General features: G+C 34.7%; 1 protein-coding gene across 1 annotated transcript in view; it reads right to left on the minus strand.

Moving 5' to 3' along the window:
* Rrp4 (exosome complex component Rrp4) overlaps positions 1 to 24,414 on the minus strand; it is a 110,047-nt gene that overhangs the window by 14,905 nt on the left and 70,728 nt on the right. The window contains exons 5-6 of the mRNA XM_090406246.1: positions 20,794 to 20,862; positions 15,230 to 15,403 (exon numbers count right to left, since the gene is read on the minus strand). Of these exons, the coding sequence (XP_090262372.1) occupies positions 15,230 to 15,403; positions 20,794 to 20,862 (243 nt within the window). The remainder of the gene's footprint in view (positions 1 to 15,229; positions 15,404 to 20,793; positions 20,863 to 24,414) is intronic.

Here is a 24,414-nt window from a genome sequence, read left to right on the forward strand (position 1 = left end):
CGCAGATTTCTGCAGAAATAATTTGAATGAGAGGAAAGATTAAAATGATTAAAAAGATTAAAATTACTAATATGAAAACTTCACAGTATCAATTCTTATTGTGACTGAAAAATCATGGTATCACTCATATAACTACATGACTGCTGCAAGCATGCAAGTCACAGTGATGGCAGATTTCCGCAGAAATCAATTTGAATGAGAGGAAATCAATTCAGAAATCAGTGTTGCCACCCAAGAAAAAAATGCAAATCATGGGAAATAACGTCCACATCACATTGTTAATGGTGGGAAAACAATATATCATAAGAATAGGCCTTAAGACAAGACCAATGGAAAATGACATAAATGGCAGGGAAACGTAAATTGCAGGAATGTAAAAACCGGGTTTTACTGTATATATGTATATATATATATATATATATACAGTCATCCCTCGACTTACGTCCGTTCAAGTTACGCCCTCTTGAAGATACATCCATGATCCCATAAGCAAATAAACAACATTTTCAACTATACTTTCAAACAAGATGCAAGCGTAAAATAAAAAAGTTTCTATTTAGCAACAATGCATCATGTGCAGTGACAACAGTGCATTCAGTGGCAACCTCCCCTGGCAATCGGCATGTGTCTTCAACAGTTTCTCTGTTGATTTTGTGTTTGAGAAAGAGGTTATTTGTGTATTAATCATTAAATATGTTGCAATATTTTGTGCAACATGGCCCTTACATGCCCATCAAAAATCCTAGTGAAGAATCACAGAAAAAGAGGCAAGCAATTAAACTTGAAATGAAGTTGCCAGTTATAAAGCAACATGATGCTGCAATTTTTTGGACACATCTGCAGAATGAGTGAGGACAGGAAGATAGAGACATTCACGTTTGGTATTATGGATGGTGTAAACAGAAGAGGTAGACCATACAGAGAATAGACAGATGACAAAAAGGACTGGTGTGGAATGGATGTACAGGAACTGTAACACTGTGCACTGGACAAAGAAAGGTGGAAGAAGATAGTGAAGGAGGCATCAGACACCAACGTGCAGTGAGCAAATGGTTCGCGATGATCTTGAAACAACGTTGCCAGTTATAAAGCAACATGAAGCTGGTAAGCCCATCAATGTGATTGCACATGACTTCGGATGGTCTCATTCTACAGGACGACCATTTTGAAAAATAAGGATAAAATCGTAGAGGCTGTGAAAGGATCTGATTCCATTAAATCAACAATAGTGACAAGGCAATGACAAGGTCCTATCAGTGATATGGAAATGCGACTTGCATCATGGATAGAAGAACTGAACCAAAAGTGCATACCCCTTAGCTATGACCATAACCACTAAGGCACTAAGCCTCTTCAACATGCTGAAGGAGAAAGCAAGGCGGATTACAACTACGAATTCAATGCTTCTTCCAATTGGTTCAAGAGATTCAAGAAGCGTTTTGCGTTGTATAATGTAAAAATGTATGGTGAATCTGCAAGTGCCAATGAGAAGACTGTCCCAGTGTTTGTAAAAAAATTGGATAAAATTATTACAGAGTAAAATTATTTGCCACAGCAAATATTTAATATGGATGAGACCTTGAAAGAAATAGCCTCTTGGCTCTTTAATGGATGAGACCTCCTTGTTTTGGAAGAAAATGCGGGAGCAAACATTCATCCACAAAAAGCTAAAATCAATGCCTGGTTTCAAAGCTCTTAATGACCATGTTACGATTGTGTTAGGGAGTAACGTGGCTGGATATAAACTGAAACCATTTGTGATATGGCATCCATGAGCCTTCAAAAACATTAGGAAGCATGCTCTTCCAGTTCATTATCGGAGCAATAAGAAATCGTGGATGACTCAAAAATTGTTTGAGGATGCCTTAATCGACTGTTATGCAAGTGAAATGCAAAGCTATTGTGTGAAAGAAAATGTAGAATTTAAAATTTTGTTAATTCTAGATAATACTCCAAGTCATCCACTTTACATCGATGATCTTCACCCCAAGTTCAAGGTTATGTTTCTCTCTCCAAACACTATTTCATTGATCCAACCGATGGATCAGGGAGTTCTTGCAGTGTTTAAAGCTTTTCTTCTATGGAGAACATTTTCACAAGAAATTTCTGCCACTGAAAGAAATTATCACTCTCTCATGCAATTCTGCAGAGCATTGAATATTTATCATGCTATTAAAAACATTGTTGTGGCTTGGGACGAAGTGACCTCTCAATGTATGAGTGGAATATGGAAAAATACATTAAAAGGGGTGTGCACGATTATGGAAGTTTTGAAAAAAAAAAAAAAAAATGAAGACCTTTTTAAAGTGAGTGAAGAAATAGTGGGCCTAGCAAACAATCTCAATCTTGAAGTGAATGATCATGACATAATTCCACTCATAGAAAGTGTCCCTGAAGAGTTGACCAACGAAGGACTGGTTGAAGTGGATGAACAATGTGTCTGAAGAGGAAGAACGAGAAAAGGAAGAGGGGAAAAGAAAACCAATTCACAGTGAAGGGTCTTGTTCTCAAAATAGCTGAAGACATGGATCCCAATGTTGAATGCTACTTATTAGTAGAAAGGAAAGTACATGATGCATTTGCTTGCTATAAACAAATTTATGATGAAAAGAAGAAGAGGAATAAACAAAGCACATTGGACATTTTCATCAAAAAAAAAAACAAAGGTTACACCAGAAGAGCCACAGCCCGGTCCTTCATATAGGAGACATAATGAAGATGTGATTGTGGAGGAAGATTTGGATGATTATTCTACTGTTTTATAGTGGCATTAGCGCACAGTACAGTTTTATAAGGTTTAAAAATTAAAATGATCATTTTACGGTTAAGTCCCTAACCCCTATAACTCTGTTTATTTAATGTATCCACTTACATCCTGCCAAATGGAATGGAACTCTGACATAAGCCGAAGGACGACCGTATGTGTGTGTGTGTGTGTACAAGTAGTCCTTGACTTACAACGGGGTTACGTTCCAACCTCTCCATCGTAAGTCGAGGACTTTTGTTAATTTTTGATTTGTTTGATTTCTGTTATAATATTTTCATAAATTAGGTTTCTATATAACTTAAAACAGTGAAAAATGTATAAACTTACATAAACATTTATAAATTATTTATTAGCACATACAAATACATAAATACAAAATTAAGAAAGAAAAAATTTAAGAAAAAATACATAAACACATATCAAAAATGGTGCACTTACTTTAATTTGAAATTCCTTTAAATATTAGTTAACATAAACAAAAAAAACTTATTAACAGTGTCTTTAATTAAACAGGTGAGTAACTGTCACTAATTTGGACAATATGGTTATTTCTCAAGATCGGGAGTATCTTTTTTAATCAGAAAATTGGTTAATGTTGTCTGTTGGGTTTTTTTTTTTTCTTCATATATTTCGCAATAACATCTGACTGCTTCTCAAATTTGCTTTTCGACTTTGGCGAAGCGATCGGTGTCTTGATCCATATTTTCGAGTAGCTGAAGTCCTTGATTTAGCTTAGAAAATACTTCAGCTAATCCTTTTAGAGTAAATTTTTTAACCATTTCTCTTCTTCATCTTCCTTGTTATTCCTTTCTTCTTCTACAACTCTTTCGTTTTGGAAAATCAAGTCTTGATCAGTCAGTTCACCTTCTTCGTGATCTGCTAATTCTTCTATATTGGTAATATCGATTTCTAAATCCAGTTTTCTTGCAATTTCAATGATTTCTTCACCAATTTGTTCTAGCATACTATGCTCATTGTATCTCTTCGACTGTCTCCTGCAGTAGTAACTTCTTCCAAATTCCTTGCATACATTGTTCCGATACTTCCTTCCATGAAATTCCAATGTTCTGGAATACATTGGTTAATAACGTAATTTTTCCAAAAATTGTATAATGTTATAGCATCGATGTTCATTGCTGTTATTGCTTGAGAAAATGTACTTTTCAGGTAATATGTCTCTAATGTAGCAATCGAACCTTGATCCATAGGTTGAATCACAGCTGTTGTATTGGGTGGTAGATACATCACATTTATATTTTCATTCAAATCGCTGATGTGAAGAGGATGTCCTGGAGCATTGTCAAGCAGCAATAGAATTTTAAAAGGAATGTTTTTTTCAAGACAGTAGGCATGTACTTCTGGAATAAAACAATTTAAGAACCAGTCTTCTAATAAAACAATTGTCATCCAAGCCTTAAGATTACTCCTGTTAGTAAACCGGCAATTTATTCTTGTCAACGTTTTTCAAAGCTTTGCGGTTTTGTGAATGGTAAACAAGAAATGGTTTTAATTTAAAACCAGCAACATTTCCTCCAAGAAGAAGGGAATCCTATCTTTAAATGCCTTAAAACCAGGCACCAATGTAGCTTCTCTGTGAATGTAAGTTCGTTCTGGCATTCTTTTCCAGAACAGTCCAGTTTCATCTACATTAAAAATCTGCTCTAGCAAATAGCCTTCATCTTTTATCATCTCTTTCAGATTTTTCTTGAAAATTTCGGCACTTTCAAAATCAGAACTAGCAGCTTCTCCTGTTATTCATATGTTAAGTTAGATCGGCTTTTGAATCGATAAACCCAACCTTTACTAGCATTAAATGTATGCTCGCCATATTAATCTTCCTGTTGTTTCCTTAAATTGTCAAATAGGCTGTGTGATTTTGTTTGAATCGTAAACAAACTGAGAGGAATATTCTTGTTGATTTGATCATCTATCCATATCATTAAAAGCTTCTCCATTTCAAGCATTGGCCCTTCTCTTTTTTTTTCATTAAAATTGTACATTTCATATTAACTGCCTCTTTAGCTGCCGCCATTATTCTTGATTTATCTTTTATGATTGTTGAAACAGTTGAATGCGATAGTTTTTCTTCTTGCTATTTCACCGACTTTCTTTCCTTTGTCATATGCTTTAATGACCTTCATTTTAACATGTAAACTTAAAGCTTTCCTCACCTTCTTTTTTATGTTGGAATTTTCATCAGTAGTTTTACTTCTCTTACTGGACATGATAGGGTTACAACGAGATAAAAACTAACACTTCGACTGTTGATTAGCAACTAACGTGCCAAAGGCTGTGATAAGTTAGAAGTGGATGAATCATAGTAGCGGCTATTACACATTAGTGATAGACGTTGCTTGTCGACTAATGGCAATGCTGCAACGCGTATACAAAAGCAATGTAAATGTGATATATGTATGTATATGCTGGCGGCAAAGCTAAATTAGAGAATTTTTAATAATAATAATTGTTGGCAGTAAAGTTAAATTAGAGAAATTTTAATAATAATAATTTCTGGCAGCAAAGCTAAATTAGAGAATTTTTAATAATAATAATTGTTGGTAGTAAAGTTAAATTAGAGAAATTTTAATAATAATAATTTCTGGCAGCAAAGTTAAATTAGAGAATTTTTAATAATAATAATTGCTGGCGGCAAAGTTAAATTAGAGAATTTTTAATAATAATAATTTTGGCCGTCGTAAGTGCGAATCGTTGTAAGTCGAGGACTACCTGTATATATATATATATATATATATATATATATATATATATATATATGTAGAAAGTTTTTTACCTTGGGTGTACTATAAGTTAAAGATACCAAGGGAACATTTGTAAACGTTTACGCAAGATATTCCACACGTCTTTTGCGGAACTTGAAGTTCTAAACTTGCACGTGTTGTCAACTTCTTCGGGCTGCAGGTATAAGTCACATGAACACGAGTCACTGTTTCCTCGGATACAGGTGGTTTCCCAGGACTTTTCCTCTTGCACAGACAACCAGTTTCCTTAAATTTCTTGCTCCAATCATAGATTGATGCCTTGTGGGTGGTTGTTTACCATACCGTGTTGTAAAACGACACTGCACGACAGTAACAGAATTTGTTTTTGCAAATTCAATCACGCAAAAAGCCTTCTCCACCTGGCTAGTAGCCATACTGCTCGACTTATGTCAAGAGCGCTCACATGATACTGACGTTATGAAGACAAATGAAAAACGGAGGTTATAAATGTGAGGACTTTTTCTATAAAACAGTACTAAATGCTTTCTGATGTAACAAACAAATTTCAATTTATAAAGCATTTAAACTGTCTATTTCTTTTAGGCTAACCCTGTTTATATATTATTCCAATGACAAATATATTATTCCAACAAATGCTTATGTTCCTGTCAAATAAGTCAGCTTCTGCTCTTAGAGAGTATAGAGAGAAATGCGACGATGCTAAACACTGTGTAAAGCTAGCTAAACAAAAGTCATGGGAGGACTTTGGCAAGAATATAGAAAATAAATATCAAGGTGGCAAAATATTCTGGAGGTTGTTGAAGAAGCTTAGGAATGGAGGAAAGAGTGCTGTAAAAGGAGTTAGAGATGATAAAGGTGACATGAAAACGGGAGAAAAAGATATCCTTGAGGTATGGAGTAATTACTTTGAAAAACTGCTAAATGAAACAAGCAGTGATGACAGCACAGTGGTAAAAAACACTCAACAGGCATGCAGTCAGGAATACATATCCATACTTGAAGCAGAAAAAGCCATCAAAGGCTTGAAATGTGGAAAGGCAGCAGGAGTAGATGATATTCGACCAGAAATGCTGAAGTATGGTGGTATAAGAGTCTTACAGTGGCTGCACTGCATAGTTCAGAAAGCCTGGACACAGGGACGAATTCCTGATGATTGGAGTAGAACTCTCATAGTACCCATATATAAAAAGGGAAATAAAACTGAATATGAGAATTACAGAGGGATTTCCCTACTGAGTGTTCCTGGCAAGATCTATGCAAGTATACTTGAGAAACGATTGAGAAGAATTGTGGAAGAAAAGCTTGGTGAAGAACAAGCTGGATTCAGGCCAAATAGAGGCTGTCAGGATCAGATCTTCACTTTACGACAAATAATCGAGAAAGCATGGGAATATAACAAAGATCTGTATTTAAGTTTTGTCGATTTGGAAAAGGCATATGACAAGGTGCCAAGAGAGAAGCAATTCAATACGCTGCAGTTATATGGTGTCAATGGGACATTATATCAAGCAATACTTAGTCTTTATTTGAGTTGTAAGTCAGCAGTTAGAATTGAAGGAAGTACAGGAAGATGGTTTAATGTTAAATCTGGTGTGAGACAAGGATGTACATTATCGCCTCTGTTATTCATTATCTATATGGATCACATTATGAAGGAAAGTGGTATTAAGCATGATATCAAAATTGGAGATGATGTTAATGTCAGCTCTTTGCTTTATGCGGATGATGTTATATTTCTAAATAAATCCGCTACAAGTCTGCAAGATTCTCTGACTAAATTGAATAGCTGTTGTAATAGATATGGTATGAAGGTCAGCAATAAAAAGACAAAGACAATGAAAATAGGCAGAATCATTGAAAATGTCAACTGTGTTGTGAATGGAGAACCTGTGGAACAAATAAAACATTTCAGTTACTTAGGCACGATTTTTACTGAAGATGGTAAATTAAATATGGAAATAGACAACAGAATCAGCAAAGCTGGTATGGTAGGAAGTCAATTGAATAAATTCATATGGAATAAGAGAGAAATTAGTATACAAAACAGTGTTCAAACCAATTTTAACTTATGGATCTGAGAGCTGGGTCAGAAGTAAAACAGTTGACCAAAGACTAGAGACCGCAGATATGAGAGTCCTGAGAAAGATTATAGGCATGAACAGATGGCATCAATGGCAATATCATATTAAAAATGAGGATATTAGGAAAGAACTTGACATTGTCAGCATCCAGGAATGCGTTAGCAGAGCTAATCTCAGTAGTATGGTCACTTAAACAGAATGGGCGAGGAAAGATTAGCAAAACAAGCGTTCTCTGCCAGGTTGGCAGCAAAACGACCCAGAGGAAGACCAAGATATAGGTGGATTGATACGGTACAAAGTGCCTTAGATGATAGAAATATAAGATATGATAATGTTGGAGTCTTGGTCTTCCAGACCAAGACACCAACATTATCACATCTTATATTTCTATCATCTGATTTGGAGGAGAATTCTGGAATATTTCTATCATCTGATTTGGAGGAGAATTGTGGATGGGAGGTTGGTAATGATGTAATTTTTTCCATGTAGTACTATCATATCCTCTACACCCCTTGAGGGTACATGGCAGGAATTTGATGATGATGATGACAAATGCTTATTTATCCACTAATAAGCTCTTTGAGTAACACTTTAAGCCAATATAGTTATAACTTCTATAAAATAAAAATACTACTGAATGCATTCCCCCACTTGACATACTTGATAATAGTAAACTATATCTAGAGTACTTCTAAAAAAGATAGTAAAGGTAATCTTTGCACTATGTTTAAAATCATACATCAAACTAGCAACCTTTATCCACACTACTAATGACAAATGCAATCCTCTGAAACATATCAATGTAAGGTGCCTTTCCTTTCTTTTAAGGTTACAAGGTAGTCAGCATTCATAGTGAAGAATTTATGGAGACACAACACACGTTAGAATAATTACTTTTAACATTAAGCAAGTAATAATCGACATTTCGGCTTCTGTATTGAGGTCATCATCAGGAAAACATATGTATATATGTATGTAAATTCTTCATTATGAAAGTAAGGTGCCTTGTGTCCACAATTTAGCCTATATGGATAGATAGCAACACATATTAGTGTCTGCTTTGAAGAACATAAGAAACACATAAGTTATTAACATTATAGCAAGTCAATACTGGTTTGATGATTTCAGTATTTCACCTCAGTCATAGATATATCATTGGGGAGCACAATATAAATTGTCCATCACACACACACACACACACACACACAAGCAACACAAAGTAAAGATGAAACTCAGACTCAAGTCTAGAGATATAACTAGACAGAATAGTTATAATAGAGAATAACTAGATAGATAGGAAGAGCACCCTCTATAGATGCTAATTGGAAGAATAGGTTATAATACAGGAGCTTAGGAATTAATGTTTCCCATATTATAGGAAGTTTAACACATTCATATTTATTATATTGGTTTTAAGGGCAGCTGCATATTCTAAAAAAAAATTCTTTCATTTCTGAACCAAATGATAGGTTTTTTACATTTGATTCTGTGTTTAGTATTCAAGACATGGTTCACTAGACCTAATTGTGGTCATGAATACAAATGTATTTTGTATGTTCTTCCAATCAGATGGTCACTGGTCATCCACTTTCTCCATACTAGGCCAACTTGCAAGAATCCAGACTTCTATAAGGAACTAATATAGGAAAGGGGGATTCTTCTTTAGGAGAATGGAATAAGGGCAGCCAGTTCAAAGAGCATAGATTTTTTTTAAATTCTGGATATTGTTTTCTGATGTATCATAGACATAGGGAATGGTAACTGAATTACTATAATCTTTTTGAAGAAAAGACTGGGGATTAGGGAAAGGATTAAGTATTTTGCTGATTCTGTTTGAACTGCAGCCATTAGATAAGGAAAGTGTGGTGTATATGGTTAAGTTCATAAGTAAGAAAAGGCTCACTGTGAACCATAGATTAATTACTGTTGGTTAGAATTTTAATAATACTAATTAAAAAAGAAGGGATGATAATAGTAAAGTTATATCTACCTATATCTATATACAGGTACAAAATATACGAAATACCTATATACGAAAACCATTAAAAAGACATTTACTAAGATGTCTAGAAAGGCTAGACTATTATTAGTTTCTTTTCCATAATAAAACAGATTCTTGGATGTTGACTATTGAGAAGGAGGAAAGAGTCTAATATGCCTAGACCATGAGGTCAAATAGATAACACATCAACTATGTATCTTAGCTCATTAGAATGTTTAAGAGGGACTGAGTCAAGAGCATCAGTCTTCATCAGTCAACATTCCCTTGACGCTGGTTTAGAGAGAAGTGATACCAAAGCTGATAGAAGCTTTAAAATGGGTAGAATTTTTAATATAAGAATAGTATGACCAAGGTAAGACATTTAGATAATTGTTTGAGCAATGTATAAGAGGAGGAATCATTGAAGTCTACAATTAGTCTGAAAGAATTATTAGATTTGTAAATTTTAGGTAAATGGTGTATCCATAGGGTGGAGTGGAGACAAAAACTAATGGATTTATTTTTTGGAAATTTCAGGGTTTTTTTTTTTTTTTTTTTGAGTAAATTTTTTTCAATGTCTTAATCTGAGATTAACCTGAGCACAACCATCATTTTGTGATTATATTCACTGGTACTGAGGATTACAGCACCAGCATTACCATTGTCAGTTCTGGTGATGGCTATATTTTCTTTTCCCATATCCTTAATCCTTTTCCCAATCATGTACCTTCTCTTCAAAAAGAATATAGTAATGCAATCACAATTTCTTAAGTCCGGGGTACATCAGAAAAAAGTAGCCGAAATTAAAAAACATTCTATACACTGCCTTCAAGTCCCTTGAAACTGGCTATCCTTATCCACTCTCCTAAAAAAGCCAACTCCTTTCTCTCTCAGTTACTGATGTATATAAATTTCCATGTCCCTGCAAGCTGGCCTACTATGGACTGGAAGATCAGTCATCATTTGCTTGGAAGAACATAAAAATCTGTAATCATGACTATGGACAGTCAGGTCTAGCAGACCATGCCTTGGATACCACATAAAGAATCAAATGGGAAAAAAAAAAAAAAAACATGCTTCATTACAAGTTCAAAAGTGAGAATTTTTTAAAATCTGCAGCTGCCCTTAAAAAATCAATGTTATTTAAATAAATATGGACATGTTAAACTTCCCAAACTATGGAAAACATTAATTCTTAAGCATCCTGTGTTACAACATCTATACTTCCAACTTTATTCTAAAAAAATTAGTGCCCATAAAGAGCATCCTACTTAGTTATGGCTCTAGACTTTAGTCTACTAAGTTTCACTATAATTTGTACACGTGCACAAATGTGTTACAATTTGTGTTGTACTCCCAATGATATCTCTGTGGAAGAGACAAAACAGTGGAAGCATTAAACAGTGGTGATGGTGGTGGTTTAATTCTTTCCGTATGCTATTTTCTATCCATTAAACATCCTCTAGAATGAATTCTGGTTAACATTTAAGCCTAAAAACACGTGACACATTGATTTATAGAAGCTGTCAGAAGTTAGAGACTATTTTTGGAGTTGGCACTGAAAAGAAAGCACTCCATTCTACAATGAGTATGGCTGCATTAATTACCAAACAAGTGGGATCCTGTAATTTTAAAACTACTTTCAAGTCTAACTGCTGCAGATTATTTTAAACCTGGTCCTAACACATGCATGCATGATAAGACATTAGGATGATTCTGAATTGTTTTATCAATTACTTGATTGCCCATGCCTTAAGTTTTATGACAAGTGCTTTAAAATCTGTGGCTTGAGAATTTAAGTCTGCATTCTCAAAGCACAGATCCTACAGTATCAGCCTTAATCTAATATCACATTTATTTTAGTTTTGTGGTATTGTTAGTTAATATGATTTCAACATTAATACAACTTTGTTATCTCTTCTGGATCTTGCTCCCATTGATGAGATTTCAATCAAGTGCAAAATCTGTCTGGGTAGTGACCCTCCCATAATGCATAGCATTATGCTGCATGAAAGGAAATGTGCTTTCTATTATGGGATACTAAGACAATCGTGAAGTCATCAGCCTCTATATACAAGTATCCTAGTTGTGAAGATACTTCATATAAAAACTTTGTTTGCCTAAGTCCCAGAATAACATGTAGTGATGGACAGACAAAACAAATCAATCATGCACTTATACTTTCTTGTAAAATACACCTGAAAGGATCTTTTATCAGGTCATCCCAAAAGTAATGTAATTTTTAGCATTAAGTTTTGGAAGATAAATCACTTGCCAATTTAATCAAATATATATTCTCCACTTGAATCAATAACACTTTTCCAACATTGTGAAAGCTTCATAATGTCATTTCTACAGAATTCAGAAGGTTTGGAGGCAAAGAAGTTGCATACACTCAATTTCAGTGCCTCTAATTATGATATTGTTTTTCATTAATGAAATGGTGCAAACTTTGAAATAAGTGGTAATCTGAAAGTGCAAGATCAAAAGAATATGATGGATGTGGATGCTTTTACCAGCCAAATTTCTCAATCTTGGTATAGGTGATTCTTGCACTATGAGGCATGCATTATCATGGTGAAAAACAACAGCCTTTCAATTGACAAGAGAACACCTCTTTTCTTTCAGTTTTTCAATCACTCTAGTTGTTCACAGCATACTTCAGCTATAATTGGTTTTGTGGCAAGAGTTAAAAGTGTATAATACCAGATATCCCACCAAATGTTTAACAAAACCTTCTGAAGTCTTGTTTTGGCTGAGGTTTAACCTGTTCCTCAATGAACCCAATGCCTTCCTTCGGCGCTTAATTCTTGTAAAGTATCCATTTTTCATCACTGGTGACTACACGACTCAAAAACAGAGATTGAACCTCTTGAGAATGAAGAGAATTGCAGATGTTGACGTGCTCTCTTCGATTATTATTCGTCAGGAACTCACTTGCCAAGCTTAGACACTATTCCAAGTTCTTGCAAATGGCGATGGATGGTCAATGACAATGAATTAAAATCTTTTGCTAAATTTTCAACAGTTGCATTGCCATTTCTTGCAATAACAGATTCCAGCATATCATTATCGAGAGAGAGAGAGGAGGGGGAGTGCCCAGATTAAGAGGAGTCTTTCATGCTAAAGTCCCCTTGTAGAAATTTTTGGAATTATCACAGGCACTTTTACACATTCAAAACATTATCGCCATTAGCAGCATTGTTGCCTTCTTTGAACTCAAGCATGATATGCTTAATGTGTTCTTCAGTGACCTCCATAGTAATAAAGGATTATTTAAACAATAACTTACGTATGGTGTTCTTGCAAGGTGGAATTCCTTATTAGGCCACCTCAGCTTAGTAGTACTCATAAAGCTTTAAAAATTCAAGTTTAGACAAGCTGAGACACATCTGAACAAGTACAGTATGAAAAACAACATTACTTTTGGGATGACCTGATATAAGAATATAGAAAGAAAAATATAAGGACGATATGTACAATCTGCTTCTTCAAAATTCAACTAACAAATTATACAGGTAAGTCAAGGTTATTATGTTGGAGGTTTAATGGATTTTTTACAACACTCAAAAAGAATTAAAATAGAATTTAATACTTCCTATATTTCGTCCTAGTCACTAGGACATCTACGGGGATTACAAAGACAATTAATGTAACATGCACACAAAAACTTACAATACTAAGCCCAACCACGTGGGTGACAATAAAGTCCTATCCAGGTGGAGCGCCCACTAAGGGTAGTTGTAGGTGGCCTGGAATGTAAGGTGGGACCTCTGGTGATGACTGTTTCCCAAATCTACGGAAGCTTAATGCAACCGTATTTGTTAAGATTTGGTTGGTTTTTGAGAGCTGCTGCTTCTAAGAAAAGTCTCTCTTTCTTGAATTTGCTGTGGTGGAGCATGGTGGTTTTCTTCCATGATACTCTGTGGGTGGTGTCCAAAACATGGTCAGCCAAGCCTGAATGGCCATAGTTGTGTTTAACGATGTACGACTTGTGTTCCTCTAGGCGGATGGATGCTGATCTGCCTGTCTGTCCAAAGTACGCAAGCTTACAGGAACAGGGTACTTTGTAAACTCCAGGCAGAGAGAGAGGAGGGAGCTGATCTTTCGTAGAACGGATAAGGGTAGCCAGTTTGCGGTAGGGCTTATGTGCTGTGTGTAGGTTATACTTTTTTAGTATCTTGGCTATTTTTTCCGAAGTGCCACAGATGTAGGGTATGGTGATGGCATTTTTAAATTCTTGTTGACGAGAGGGACGGGTAATGGGGGAGGAATTGATTATTTTTTTTTTGATGCTGTGTTCGCTGTAGCCATTGGAGAGGAAAGTTCTGTGTATGTGGTTAAGCTCAGTAGTGAGGGCGGTTCCACTGGAACAAAGATTGTGGGCTCTCTTGGTAAGGGTTTTAATGATGCCATATTGTTGTGAGGGGTGGTGGTGGGAGAGTTTGTGAATGTATCTGCCTGTGTGTGTGGGTTTTCTGTATATAGTGAAGGCAAGTGTATCATTAGGCAGGCGCGTGACTAAGGTGTCTAGGAAGGGTAAACAATTGTTCTTTTCCTTTTCCATAGTAAACTGGATTCTTGGATGTAGGCTATTGAGATGACCAAGGAAGGAATCTAACGTGTCTGGGCCATGAGGCCAAATAGAGAACACATCATCTACATATCTTAGCCAGATAGAAGGTTTGAGTGGGGCTGAGTCTATGGCTCGTTTTTCGAAATCTTCCATATAGAAATTGGCAAGGGGGGGGTGAGAGGGGGGAGCCCATGGCGGTTCCCTCTATCTGTTTGTAGATTTTGTTATTCCAAGCGAAATACCCAGAGTTGATGGCAAAGGAAAAGAGATCTAAGATGTCAGAGGGAAATACGTTTTCTAAGAGAGATAAAGTGTCAGTTAAGGTAATATTGGTAAACAAGGAGGAGATATCAAAGCTTACTAATATGTCTGTATTATTCAAGGTTAAATTTTCTGTGAGGGCTTTAAAGTGGGTCGAGTTTTTTTATATAGGAAGCTGAATTTCCGGTGAGGGGGGACAGAGAGTTGGCCAGCTGTTTAGACAGTCTGTAACAAGATGCATTGGTGGCATCTACTATAGGCCTGAGTGGGGAATTAGGTTTGTGGATTTTTGGTAAACCGTATATTCGGGGGGGAGACGGGAGCGGAAAGGTTTAAGTTTTTTCGTGACGTCGGGAGGCCAGGAGGTTACTTTTTTAAGTAAGATTATTAAATTCTTAAATTGCGTTTTTGTGGGGTCATTTCAAATAATCATCACCAGAGATCCCACCTTACATTCCAGGCCACCTACAACTGCCCTTAGAGGGCGCTCCACCTAGATAGGACTTTATTGTCACCCACGTGGTTGGGCTAAGTATTGTAAGTTTTTGTGTGCATGTTACATTAATTGTCTTTGTAATCCCCGTAGATGTCCTAGTGACTAGGACGAAATATAGGAAGTATTAAATTCTATTTTAATTCTTTTTGAGTGTTGTAAAAAATCCATTAAACCTCCAACATAATGTCCTCACAGCACTTAAGCCTCTACACAAGAAAGGTAAGTCAAGGGTTCATGAACAACCACAGTTTAACACAGGAGAGATGGACAAGGACCTCTGAATCACCTAGTATAATAAATTATGACTTTAAGGAATGTCAATTTACCTCTAAATTTTCTATAAATGCTTCACCTGCAACACTTGTATCTATGGGTGGAGCTACCCATATATATCCATTATTGCCTAAAATAATATGTGCTCCACATGGAAGGTTATGAAAATGAGTTTTGCATCTCTGAACTAAAGATGGTGATACTGTGACTAAAAATCCCTGGCCAAGCTGAAAAATAAAATAAAACAAAATTTAAAATATACACACACACATACTGAATTCTGTATATAAACAGTCAGTAAATTATATATATAGTAAATATATTAAATACATTACCAAGAATTCTGGAGGATTTTGATGCACCAACCCAAATATGAGAATAACCTTCCAAAAGATTGGTAAGATTAAGGATTTATATCATGTTAGCTCTTGCTCAGATGAAAAGTAGTTTTGAAAAGAAAAGGATATGAAGTTTTTTTGAAAACTGAGGTGAATAAATAGATGCAATATGTTTATATTAGAAAAGCTAGATTGTAAGTTAGCCCAAGAAGAGAAATATGACCTACCCTGAAGATTTGAATATTATCAAAAATTACAAATAAATATGCGGAAGTTTTTTCGTTTTTTTTTAATGTGAATTCCATCCATGAAATGTTGTAAACTTTGTATGTTAGTGCCATGAATGAGCAAAAGATTAGCCCACCCACACGTGATCCAAAAGAACTCCTGCTCTAGAAACCAAATATGGAACTTTTTATCCAAAGACACTTCAAGACTTCCAATAAACAGGGAAAGGGATACTAAATAATGAAATTCATTTACCCACTTAAAATACCAAAAGTTCCTGTCAAATAAGTCAGCTTGTGCTCTTAGAGAATATAGAGACAAATGCAAGAATACTAAACACTGTGTAAAACTAGCTAAACAAAAGTCATGGGAGGACTTTGGCAAGAATATAGAAAATAAATATCAAGAAGGTGGCAAAATATTCTGGAAAAGGAATTAGAGATGATAAAGGTGACATGAAAACTGGAGAAAAAGATATACTTGAAGTATGGAGTAATTACTTTGAAAAACTGCTAAATGAAACAAGCAGTGATGATAGCACAGTGGTAAAAAACACTGACCAGGCATGCAGTCAGGAATACATATCCATACTTGAAGTAGAAAAAGCCATCAAAGGCTTGAAATATGGAAAGGCAGCAGGAGTAGATGATATTCGACTAGAAATGCTGAAGTATGGTGGTATAAGAGTTTTACAGTGGCTGCACTGCATAGTTCAGAAAGCCTGGACACAGGGACGAATTCCTGATGATTGGAGTAGAACTCTCATAGTACCCATATATAAAAAGGGAAATAAAACTGAATGTGAGAATTACTGAGGTATTTCCCTACTGAGTGTTCCTGGCAAGATCTATGCAAGTATACTTGAGAAATGGTTGAGAAGAATTGTGGAAGAAAAGCTTGGTGAAGAACAAGCTGGATTCAGGCCAAATAGAGGCTGTCAGGATCAGATCTTCACTTTACGACAAATAGTCAAGAAAGCATGGGAATATAACAAAGATCTGCATTTGAGTTTTGTCGATTTGGAAAAGGCATATGACAGGGTGCCAAGAGAGAAGCTATTCAATACGTTGCAGTTATATGGTGTCAATGGGGCATTATATCAAGCAATACTTAGTCTGTATTTGAGTTGTAAGTCAGCAGTTAGAATTGAAGGAAGTACAGAAAGATGGTTTAATGTTAAATCTGGTGTGAGACTTGGATGTACATTATCCACTCTGTTATTCATTATCTATATGGATCACATTATGAAAGAAAATGGTATTAAACATGATATCAGAATTGGAGGTGTTGATGTCAGCTCTTTGCTTTATGCGGACGACATTATATTTCTAAATAAATCTGCTACAAGTTTGCAAGATTCCCTGACTATATTGAATAATCGTTGTAATAGATATGGTACGAAGTTCAGCATTAAAAAGACAAAGACAATGAAAATAGAGAGAATTGTTGAAAATGTCAACTGTGTTGTGAACAGGGAACCTGTGGAACAAGTGAAACATTTCAGCTACTTAGGCACAATTTTTAGTGAAGATGGTAAATTAAATATGGAAATAGACAACAGAATCAACAAAGCTGGGATGGTGTAGAAGTCAATTGAATAAATTCATATGGAATAAGAGAGAAATTAATCGGAACACTAAATTAGCTGTATACAAGATAGTGTTCAAATCAGTTTTAACTTATGAATCTGAGAGCTGGGTCAGAAATAAAACACTTGACCAAAGACTAAAGCCAAAGACTAAGACCGCAGATATGAGAGTCCTGAGAAAGATTAGAGGCGTGAACAGATGGCAATATCTTATTAAAAAAGAGGATATTAGGAAAGAACTTGACATTGTCAGCATCCAGGAATGCATTAGCAGAGCTAATCTCAGGTGGTATGGTCACTTAAACAGAATGGGCAAGGAAAGATTAGCAAAACAAGTGTTCTCTGCCAGGTTGGCAGGAAAACGACCCAGAGGAAGACCAAGATATAGGTGGATTGATATGGTTCAATGTGCCTTATACGATAGAAATATAAGATCTGATAATGATAATATTGGAGTCTTGACAAGTAACAGACTGATTTGGAGGAAAATTGTAGATAGGAAGTTAGTAATGATGTAAATTTTTCATGTAGTACTATCATATCCTGTACACCCCTTTAGGGTACATGTCAGGAATTTGATGATGATGATGAAAATTATAGACTAATTTCTCTGCTAAATGTTCCAGGTAACATTTATGCAAGCATATTTGAAAAGAGGTTGAGAAATATTGTAGAAGAGAAATTTGGAGGAGAAGGATTCAGGTAAATAGGGGTTGTCAGGATCAATTTTTCACTTTAAGATAAGTACTTGAAAAATCATGAGAATATAACAAGAATCTGTAATTAAGTTCTGTAGATTTGAAAAAGCTTATAGGAAGGTGCAAAAGACAAGTTTTTCAAAATGTTATAATTATGGGGTAAATTGAGCATTATAGACAGAAATACATAGTCTATGTTTACATTGTAAGCCAGCAGTTAGAATTGAAGGATGTGTGGGAAGATTGTTTGATGTAAAATCAGTGTAAGTCCATGGCGAATACTACCTCCACTGTTATTCATCATCTATATGGATCACACTATAAGAGAAAATAGCATTAAACCTGATAGTAGAATTGAAGATATCAAACTTAGCTCTCTGCTTTATGCTAACGAACTCCTGAAGAAATTCAGTGAAACTCTCCAGGATTCTTTAACTAAATTGAATAACAGCTGTAACATATTTGGCATGCAGATCAGCAAAAAACACCAAAACTATGAAAGCTGTCAGGAATATGGAAAATTTAAACTGCATTCTTCATGAAGAACTTACAGAACAAGTAGAATAGTTCAGCTATTTAGCCAAAATTTTTAGTGAAGATGTTAAATTAAATATGGAAATAAACGAGATCCAGTTGAATAAATTTATGTGGAATAAGACAGAAATCAGCCAAAATACTAAACTAGCAGTATAAGATGTTCCAACCAATTTTAAGGTATGAAAGTTGAGTTAGAAATAATAAAGTCCATCAAAGACTGGAGACCACAGATATAAGAGTTATATGAAAAATTATTAGAGTGAACAGATGTCATCAATGTCAACAATACCAAATAATGTGAAAAATGAATATATTAGGAAGGAATCTTACATTGTTTGCATTCAAGAATATGTAAGTTGAGCTAATTTCAGTTGGTAACAGATTAGTAGAGAACAAATGCTAGCACAAAACTGGTGTTTTTGATGCTAAGATATCAGGGAAGACTTTTTTCCTAGAAGAAGACCAAGTCCCAAGTGGACTGATGCTGGCAGAAGAGTCCTAGAAGACAAAAATATAAGATCTTATGATACTGGAGAAAATGGATGTTGACAAGACATCAGTAATAATGTAAACTTAGTCGTGTAGTACTGTCAGTGTATCCTATACATCCCGTGAGGGTACATACCAGGAAATGGATGATATTTAAAGGCTATCTTATTTTGAGTACAATGTTACTTCCTAAACAAACAAAACAAAGTGTATACATTTTTAATGCATTTTTTTTTCTTTATGCCACCAAATTTTTGTATAATTTTTTCTTCTTTCTCTCTCAATTATTTCTTTCCTATGTAATTTTCTACTGTTATTTATCTTTGTATATTCTGACTACTCATCCTTCAAATCATTACTTGATTCACATTATACGAAGTTTAAAATGTTAGTCAGACAACAACAGCTTCAAACTGTCAGTATAAATTCTGATTTTGCAGACAGTCATATTAATATCGTATGTTCACAAGTGACTTACACCTGAAAACAGAAATGTCAGAACTAATAAAATTAGAAAACCTTTATAATAAAATGTTGCTAAGAAAACTAGTCAGGAAATTCTGAGGCTGCATTGAAATGATGATGACTAATGATTGTGGGGGCTGTATTTATGCACAAGTGCACGAGACTCTAGTTGGGGCCCAGAAAAATTAGAATCAATTTAAGGGCCTCAAACAATGAGAGGGGGGGCCCTGGAGCACTTTAGCACTTCGGGCCCTGCCTGACTCAGGAAAAGTGTACGTATGGGCCTGAATGATGAGCAAATTTAATATGAAAGTGGGCAGCAAATTCCTCTTATTATGACAAGAGGAATCTTTATATGGGCTTTTTCAATTGAAAATGAGTTAGCTGATCTCTTATGGAGGTAGCAGGACTTTTTCTTCTGGAAACTCAGTTTTTCATCCTGTGTACAGGCAAATCAGCCATTAGAACACAGGCAATTTACATACAAAAAATACTGTTGTGAGTGGTAATGGGCAGCAGATTGCATTGATGGCAGTTGTGTATAGTGGGAGAATTAAGCAGTAGGGAGGACGGTAAGATGTATGCAGCAGAGTGGAGTGGAATACCTTCCTGTAATGAATCCTTGGACTCCTTGGGGTGTCACATAGTAGTAATAATAATAAGAAATAAGAAAACCAAGGGGAGAGATGACAAAATTATGAAGATTCTCAACAATGAGCAGATAAAATAAGTAACATTTTTAGCTACTTAAGCAGAATTTGTGCCTAAGTAGCTAAAATATGTTACTTGGCATTATTAACATAAAAGAATGTATTACCAGAGATCGTCTAATGCAAAAATGGTGATTTAAACTGAAGAAAAAAGGAATGAAGTAACACAAGTATATGAAAGTAAAACTGATTAAAAAGAAGACCTAGATGTTAGGTTAAAGTATAGACAGATACATAGTCATGACACTGGAGGACAAGAGTAGGAAGTGAGAAAATCAGAGAATTAACAAATAATGAAACAGAATAAAATTGCTGATAGAAAGCTAGTAATGAAATCTGAATTATGTTGGATGATCACAGCATCCTACACATCCCTCAAAAGTACATTCCAAGAAATGAAGTTAATTTAAGTGATAATTTCAAGTTTCAAAGTAAATAACTTCAAGTTAGAATTTCAAAAATCCTTATATTCCATTCATATTGTTAATTTTAATAATGATTTTTTACAATTAATAGATAATATAATTATTCACTGTAAATGGAAAAACAGCATTTCAAACAAACCTTTCCATATTTTAAGCTACGTGCATGTAAAGACAGAGAGCCATCAGAAAAGATAGACTGAACTTCTGCCTTAAAGAAAATCAGTTAAGGAATATTTTTCATTTTACATAAGCGATATCACATTTTCATTTTTGTTTTATTTTATATTGACGATCATAATAAGCAATCAAAACAAAAACATAATATTTTCAATTTTATTTTTCTTTTATTAAATACAAAATTACTGGAACAAATTCACTAATCATTTTTAAGCAGCAAGTTTAATAAGGGAAAAGAAGTATTTTTTTCCTACTGTTTTTAAACAAGAAATTACAAGTTCAGTAATACCTAAAGGACAGAATCATCAAAACAATCAAGTGACTATATGTTTTCATGGAAAAGAAAAGTAAGGCACCTTTTCTGAAATACTGTTAAATGAGATTAGAAACCAGATTTATGGATTCTGAATCGGGAACTCTGAATAGTAACTACCTTATGCAGATTGTCATTAAAAAAATAAATAAATAATGTTTTTTGTACAACACACTGCTCCTGTGCAATGAACTGGAAGAGTTCATTGGAAAAGAAATGAATTCCATTCATTTCTCTTCCATGCATTTTGCCAGTGTCATATAATACACTAAATGCGCAATGTCCAAGGAAGATTAAGTTCCAGAAACACTTCAAAGGCAACTTATATTAGTTACTGATATTCACTTTAGCAGTGTGAAGTAATGCAATGAAGCTTGAAAAAAAGGATTAGGAGATGGGGCTGATTACACTACATATAGATATGCTTTCTATGTTTCAGTAAATTCACCTAAACTTTTTGTTTTTCTTATATGCACATTCATTAAAATATCAATATATCTAATGTAGGAGAAGCCAACCTTTCCCAAAGAGGCACCAGTTTATGGACAAAGAATTAAGAACCCACCTTCCTACTCTACAGCAGAAAATTTCCCTTATGACAAATAAACCTTACATGCAATTTATATCACCAAAACTGATTTCGTTTCTGATGTATTCATTTTCAGAATTGATTCTTGTCCTTCAAAGGCACATCTTGAACTAAAGTGTAAACCACTTCATGATATAAAGGCCAGTTGAAATTTTACTCATATAATAAAAAGCAGTGAAATTTTTATTTATAGCTATTATGACTCTCTAAACACTACTACTTTAATTTTGAAAACCCATGGCTGGCAATTTCAACTTAAATTTTAAAATAAATGTTTTAAAACATATGTTTGCACATGTGTAAAGCAATATATATAAAGCTTTATTAGCAAAATAACAGCAGTGTTTTTTCCAGTTTTCCTATTAATATACCAAAGTCTACATTCCTGTAAATCGGGCATGTCAAACACATGGTCCTCATGCAGCCCGTGTGTTTGACATGCCTTGTTGAGGCCCACACCGACAAGTAACATGCAGCCTGCCAAACTTTGTAATCAGTATGGTTATTTAACTTTTGACAACACCAAATTAAATAAACACATTTAAAAAAATTAACATTTCCACTTAAGATTATTTTGTATGCCAAACTACTCTGCAATTTCTAAAGGAAATAATGTTCTATTTATCATTTCAAAAAATCTTGTTACACCACTGCATAAATATCGAATTTTAACGAGCAAGGCTATGTATACGGCCACATCTGCTGACCACAGCAATCGGAGGCTATCAATTTCCAAGTCGTAAGAAACTATAGTGTTTTCTTTATAATTAATAAAGAATTTATAAAAATAATGTCAAAACCTTCAACCAATATGAGTAAAAAACAATTAATTGAAGAACATCGTAGTTTTCAAGAAAAATGGGAGTTACAATATTTTTGTATTCAAGGGAAAAAAAATTATGCCTGATATGTAGAAAAACTCTACTGCAGTTTGCAAAGTATATAATAGTAAAAGGCATTATGATACAAATCATAAAGAAAACTATGACAAATATGTTGCAAAACTTTGTGAAGATAAATTGTCAGAATTAAAGTTGACATTTCAAAATCAACAAAGGGTATTTACCAAGCCTATTGAAAATAATACAGCTACGGTAAACACCAGTTATTTGTTATCATATTTAATTGCAAGCAAGTCGAAACCATTCACTGAAGGGGAATTTATTCGCGAATGTATTATTAAAACAGTTGAAGTGTTGTGTCCTGATCAATTAAAGAAATTTAAAAATATAAGTTTATCTCGAAATACCACTGCTAGCAGAATTGATGATATAACTGGGAACTTAAGGAATCAACTAAAATCAATAATTCCAACATTTCAGACCTATTCTCTTGCAATTGACGAAAGTACAGATGTACAGGATATCGCTCAGCTGGCTGTTTTTATTTGTGGATGTGATATGAACTTAAAAGTAAGTGAAGAACTTCTAGAAATTATTCCTATGCATGATACAACCACTGGAGTTGATATTTTTGACGCCCTTATGGAAGTTTTAAATTAATGCAATTTACCGTTAAAAAGGTTAGTTTGTGTTGCGACTGATGGTGCTCCTGCCGTGACTGGTGTTGTTAAAGGAGTTGTTACAAATTTAAAAGAAAAATGCAAAGAACAAGGTAATAATCATTTTCAACATTTTCATTGCATTATTCATCAGCAAACACCATGCTCCAAAGTTATAAATATTGGACATGTCCTAAAAAAAAGTCAGTAAAATTACAAATTATATCCGTGCACATGGTGTAAAATCTGGCAATAAATTAATTTTTTAAGAGAATTTTCGCTAAGAATTTTACAATTTTTTTTGTCTGAATTTATAAGAAAAAAATGTGCTTAGTAAGATGTAAAAATATAAAAGAAAATTTTACTGCTAGAATGCACCTGCACTTTAGACTTGTTGGTAAAAGCTTAATAGGAGTTAAGCCGGATTAGCGCTAAATACCACCAAAATCGTATGGTCAAGCGGCCAGCGATGACGTCAATTCTTTCATTGCTTCTGGCTAATCCTGGAATACTCTTAATTAAGAACAAAGGACTGAAAATGGAATAAAAGGCAATGCAGCACGTGGTTCTAGGCTTTTTGATCCTTGGTCTCTTGCTTGGCTCTTCACCTGCGACGTCTACAGGGGCTCCCTTCCCTCAATCCAGGAGGATCGTTCTTCCCGTCGCCGATGCCAATGTTTCTCCGCTGCCAGCTCTCTCTAGGCTCCGGGAAAACCCCAGTGCTTCCGATGAAGAAAGCTTTTGAGGATTGAACAGACGGAAGACGTTCTAGTTTCAATGTGTGTTATGGAATATGAGTCAGACTTTCCTCTTGAGATTGTTAGCAAGTAAGCCATTATTTTGTTATAGTATGTTATGTAAATGTAACTCAAAATCGTAAAGGATCGAGAGCAGTTACTTGTTAACTGGCAGGTAAGAATGAATGTGAAATAACGGAAGAATATGTATTGTTAAGTATGTCTAATTCACAGGTTGCTTGTGATAGTGTCTGAATTAGTATCATTTAAGTATTGAATGTGTTGGAAGAAAGTTAATGTAATCCCTTCTGGAATATTTATGCATGATTGTAAGCCAAGTTGTGTCATAGAAGACACTTTTATTTCAAGGCACAATAGGTTTTCTGTTAGTGAACACACTATAGTTTCTGTTGCTCAGATAGCAAGTAGTATTATGTGTTAAA

Source organism: Typopeltis vanoorti, chromosome 16 (assembly GCF_054136105.1).
Source record: "Typopeltis vanoorti isolate ZY-2024b chromosome 16, IOZ_Tvanoo_1.0, whole genome shotgun sequence".
Lineage (NCBI taxonomy): Eukaryota > Metazoa > Arthropoda > Arachnida > Uropygi > Thelyphonidae > Typopeltis > Typopeltis vanoorti.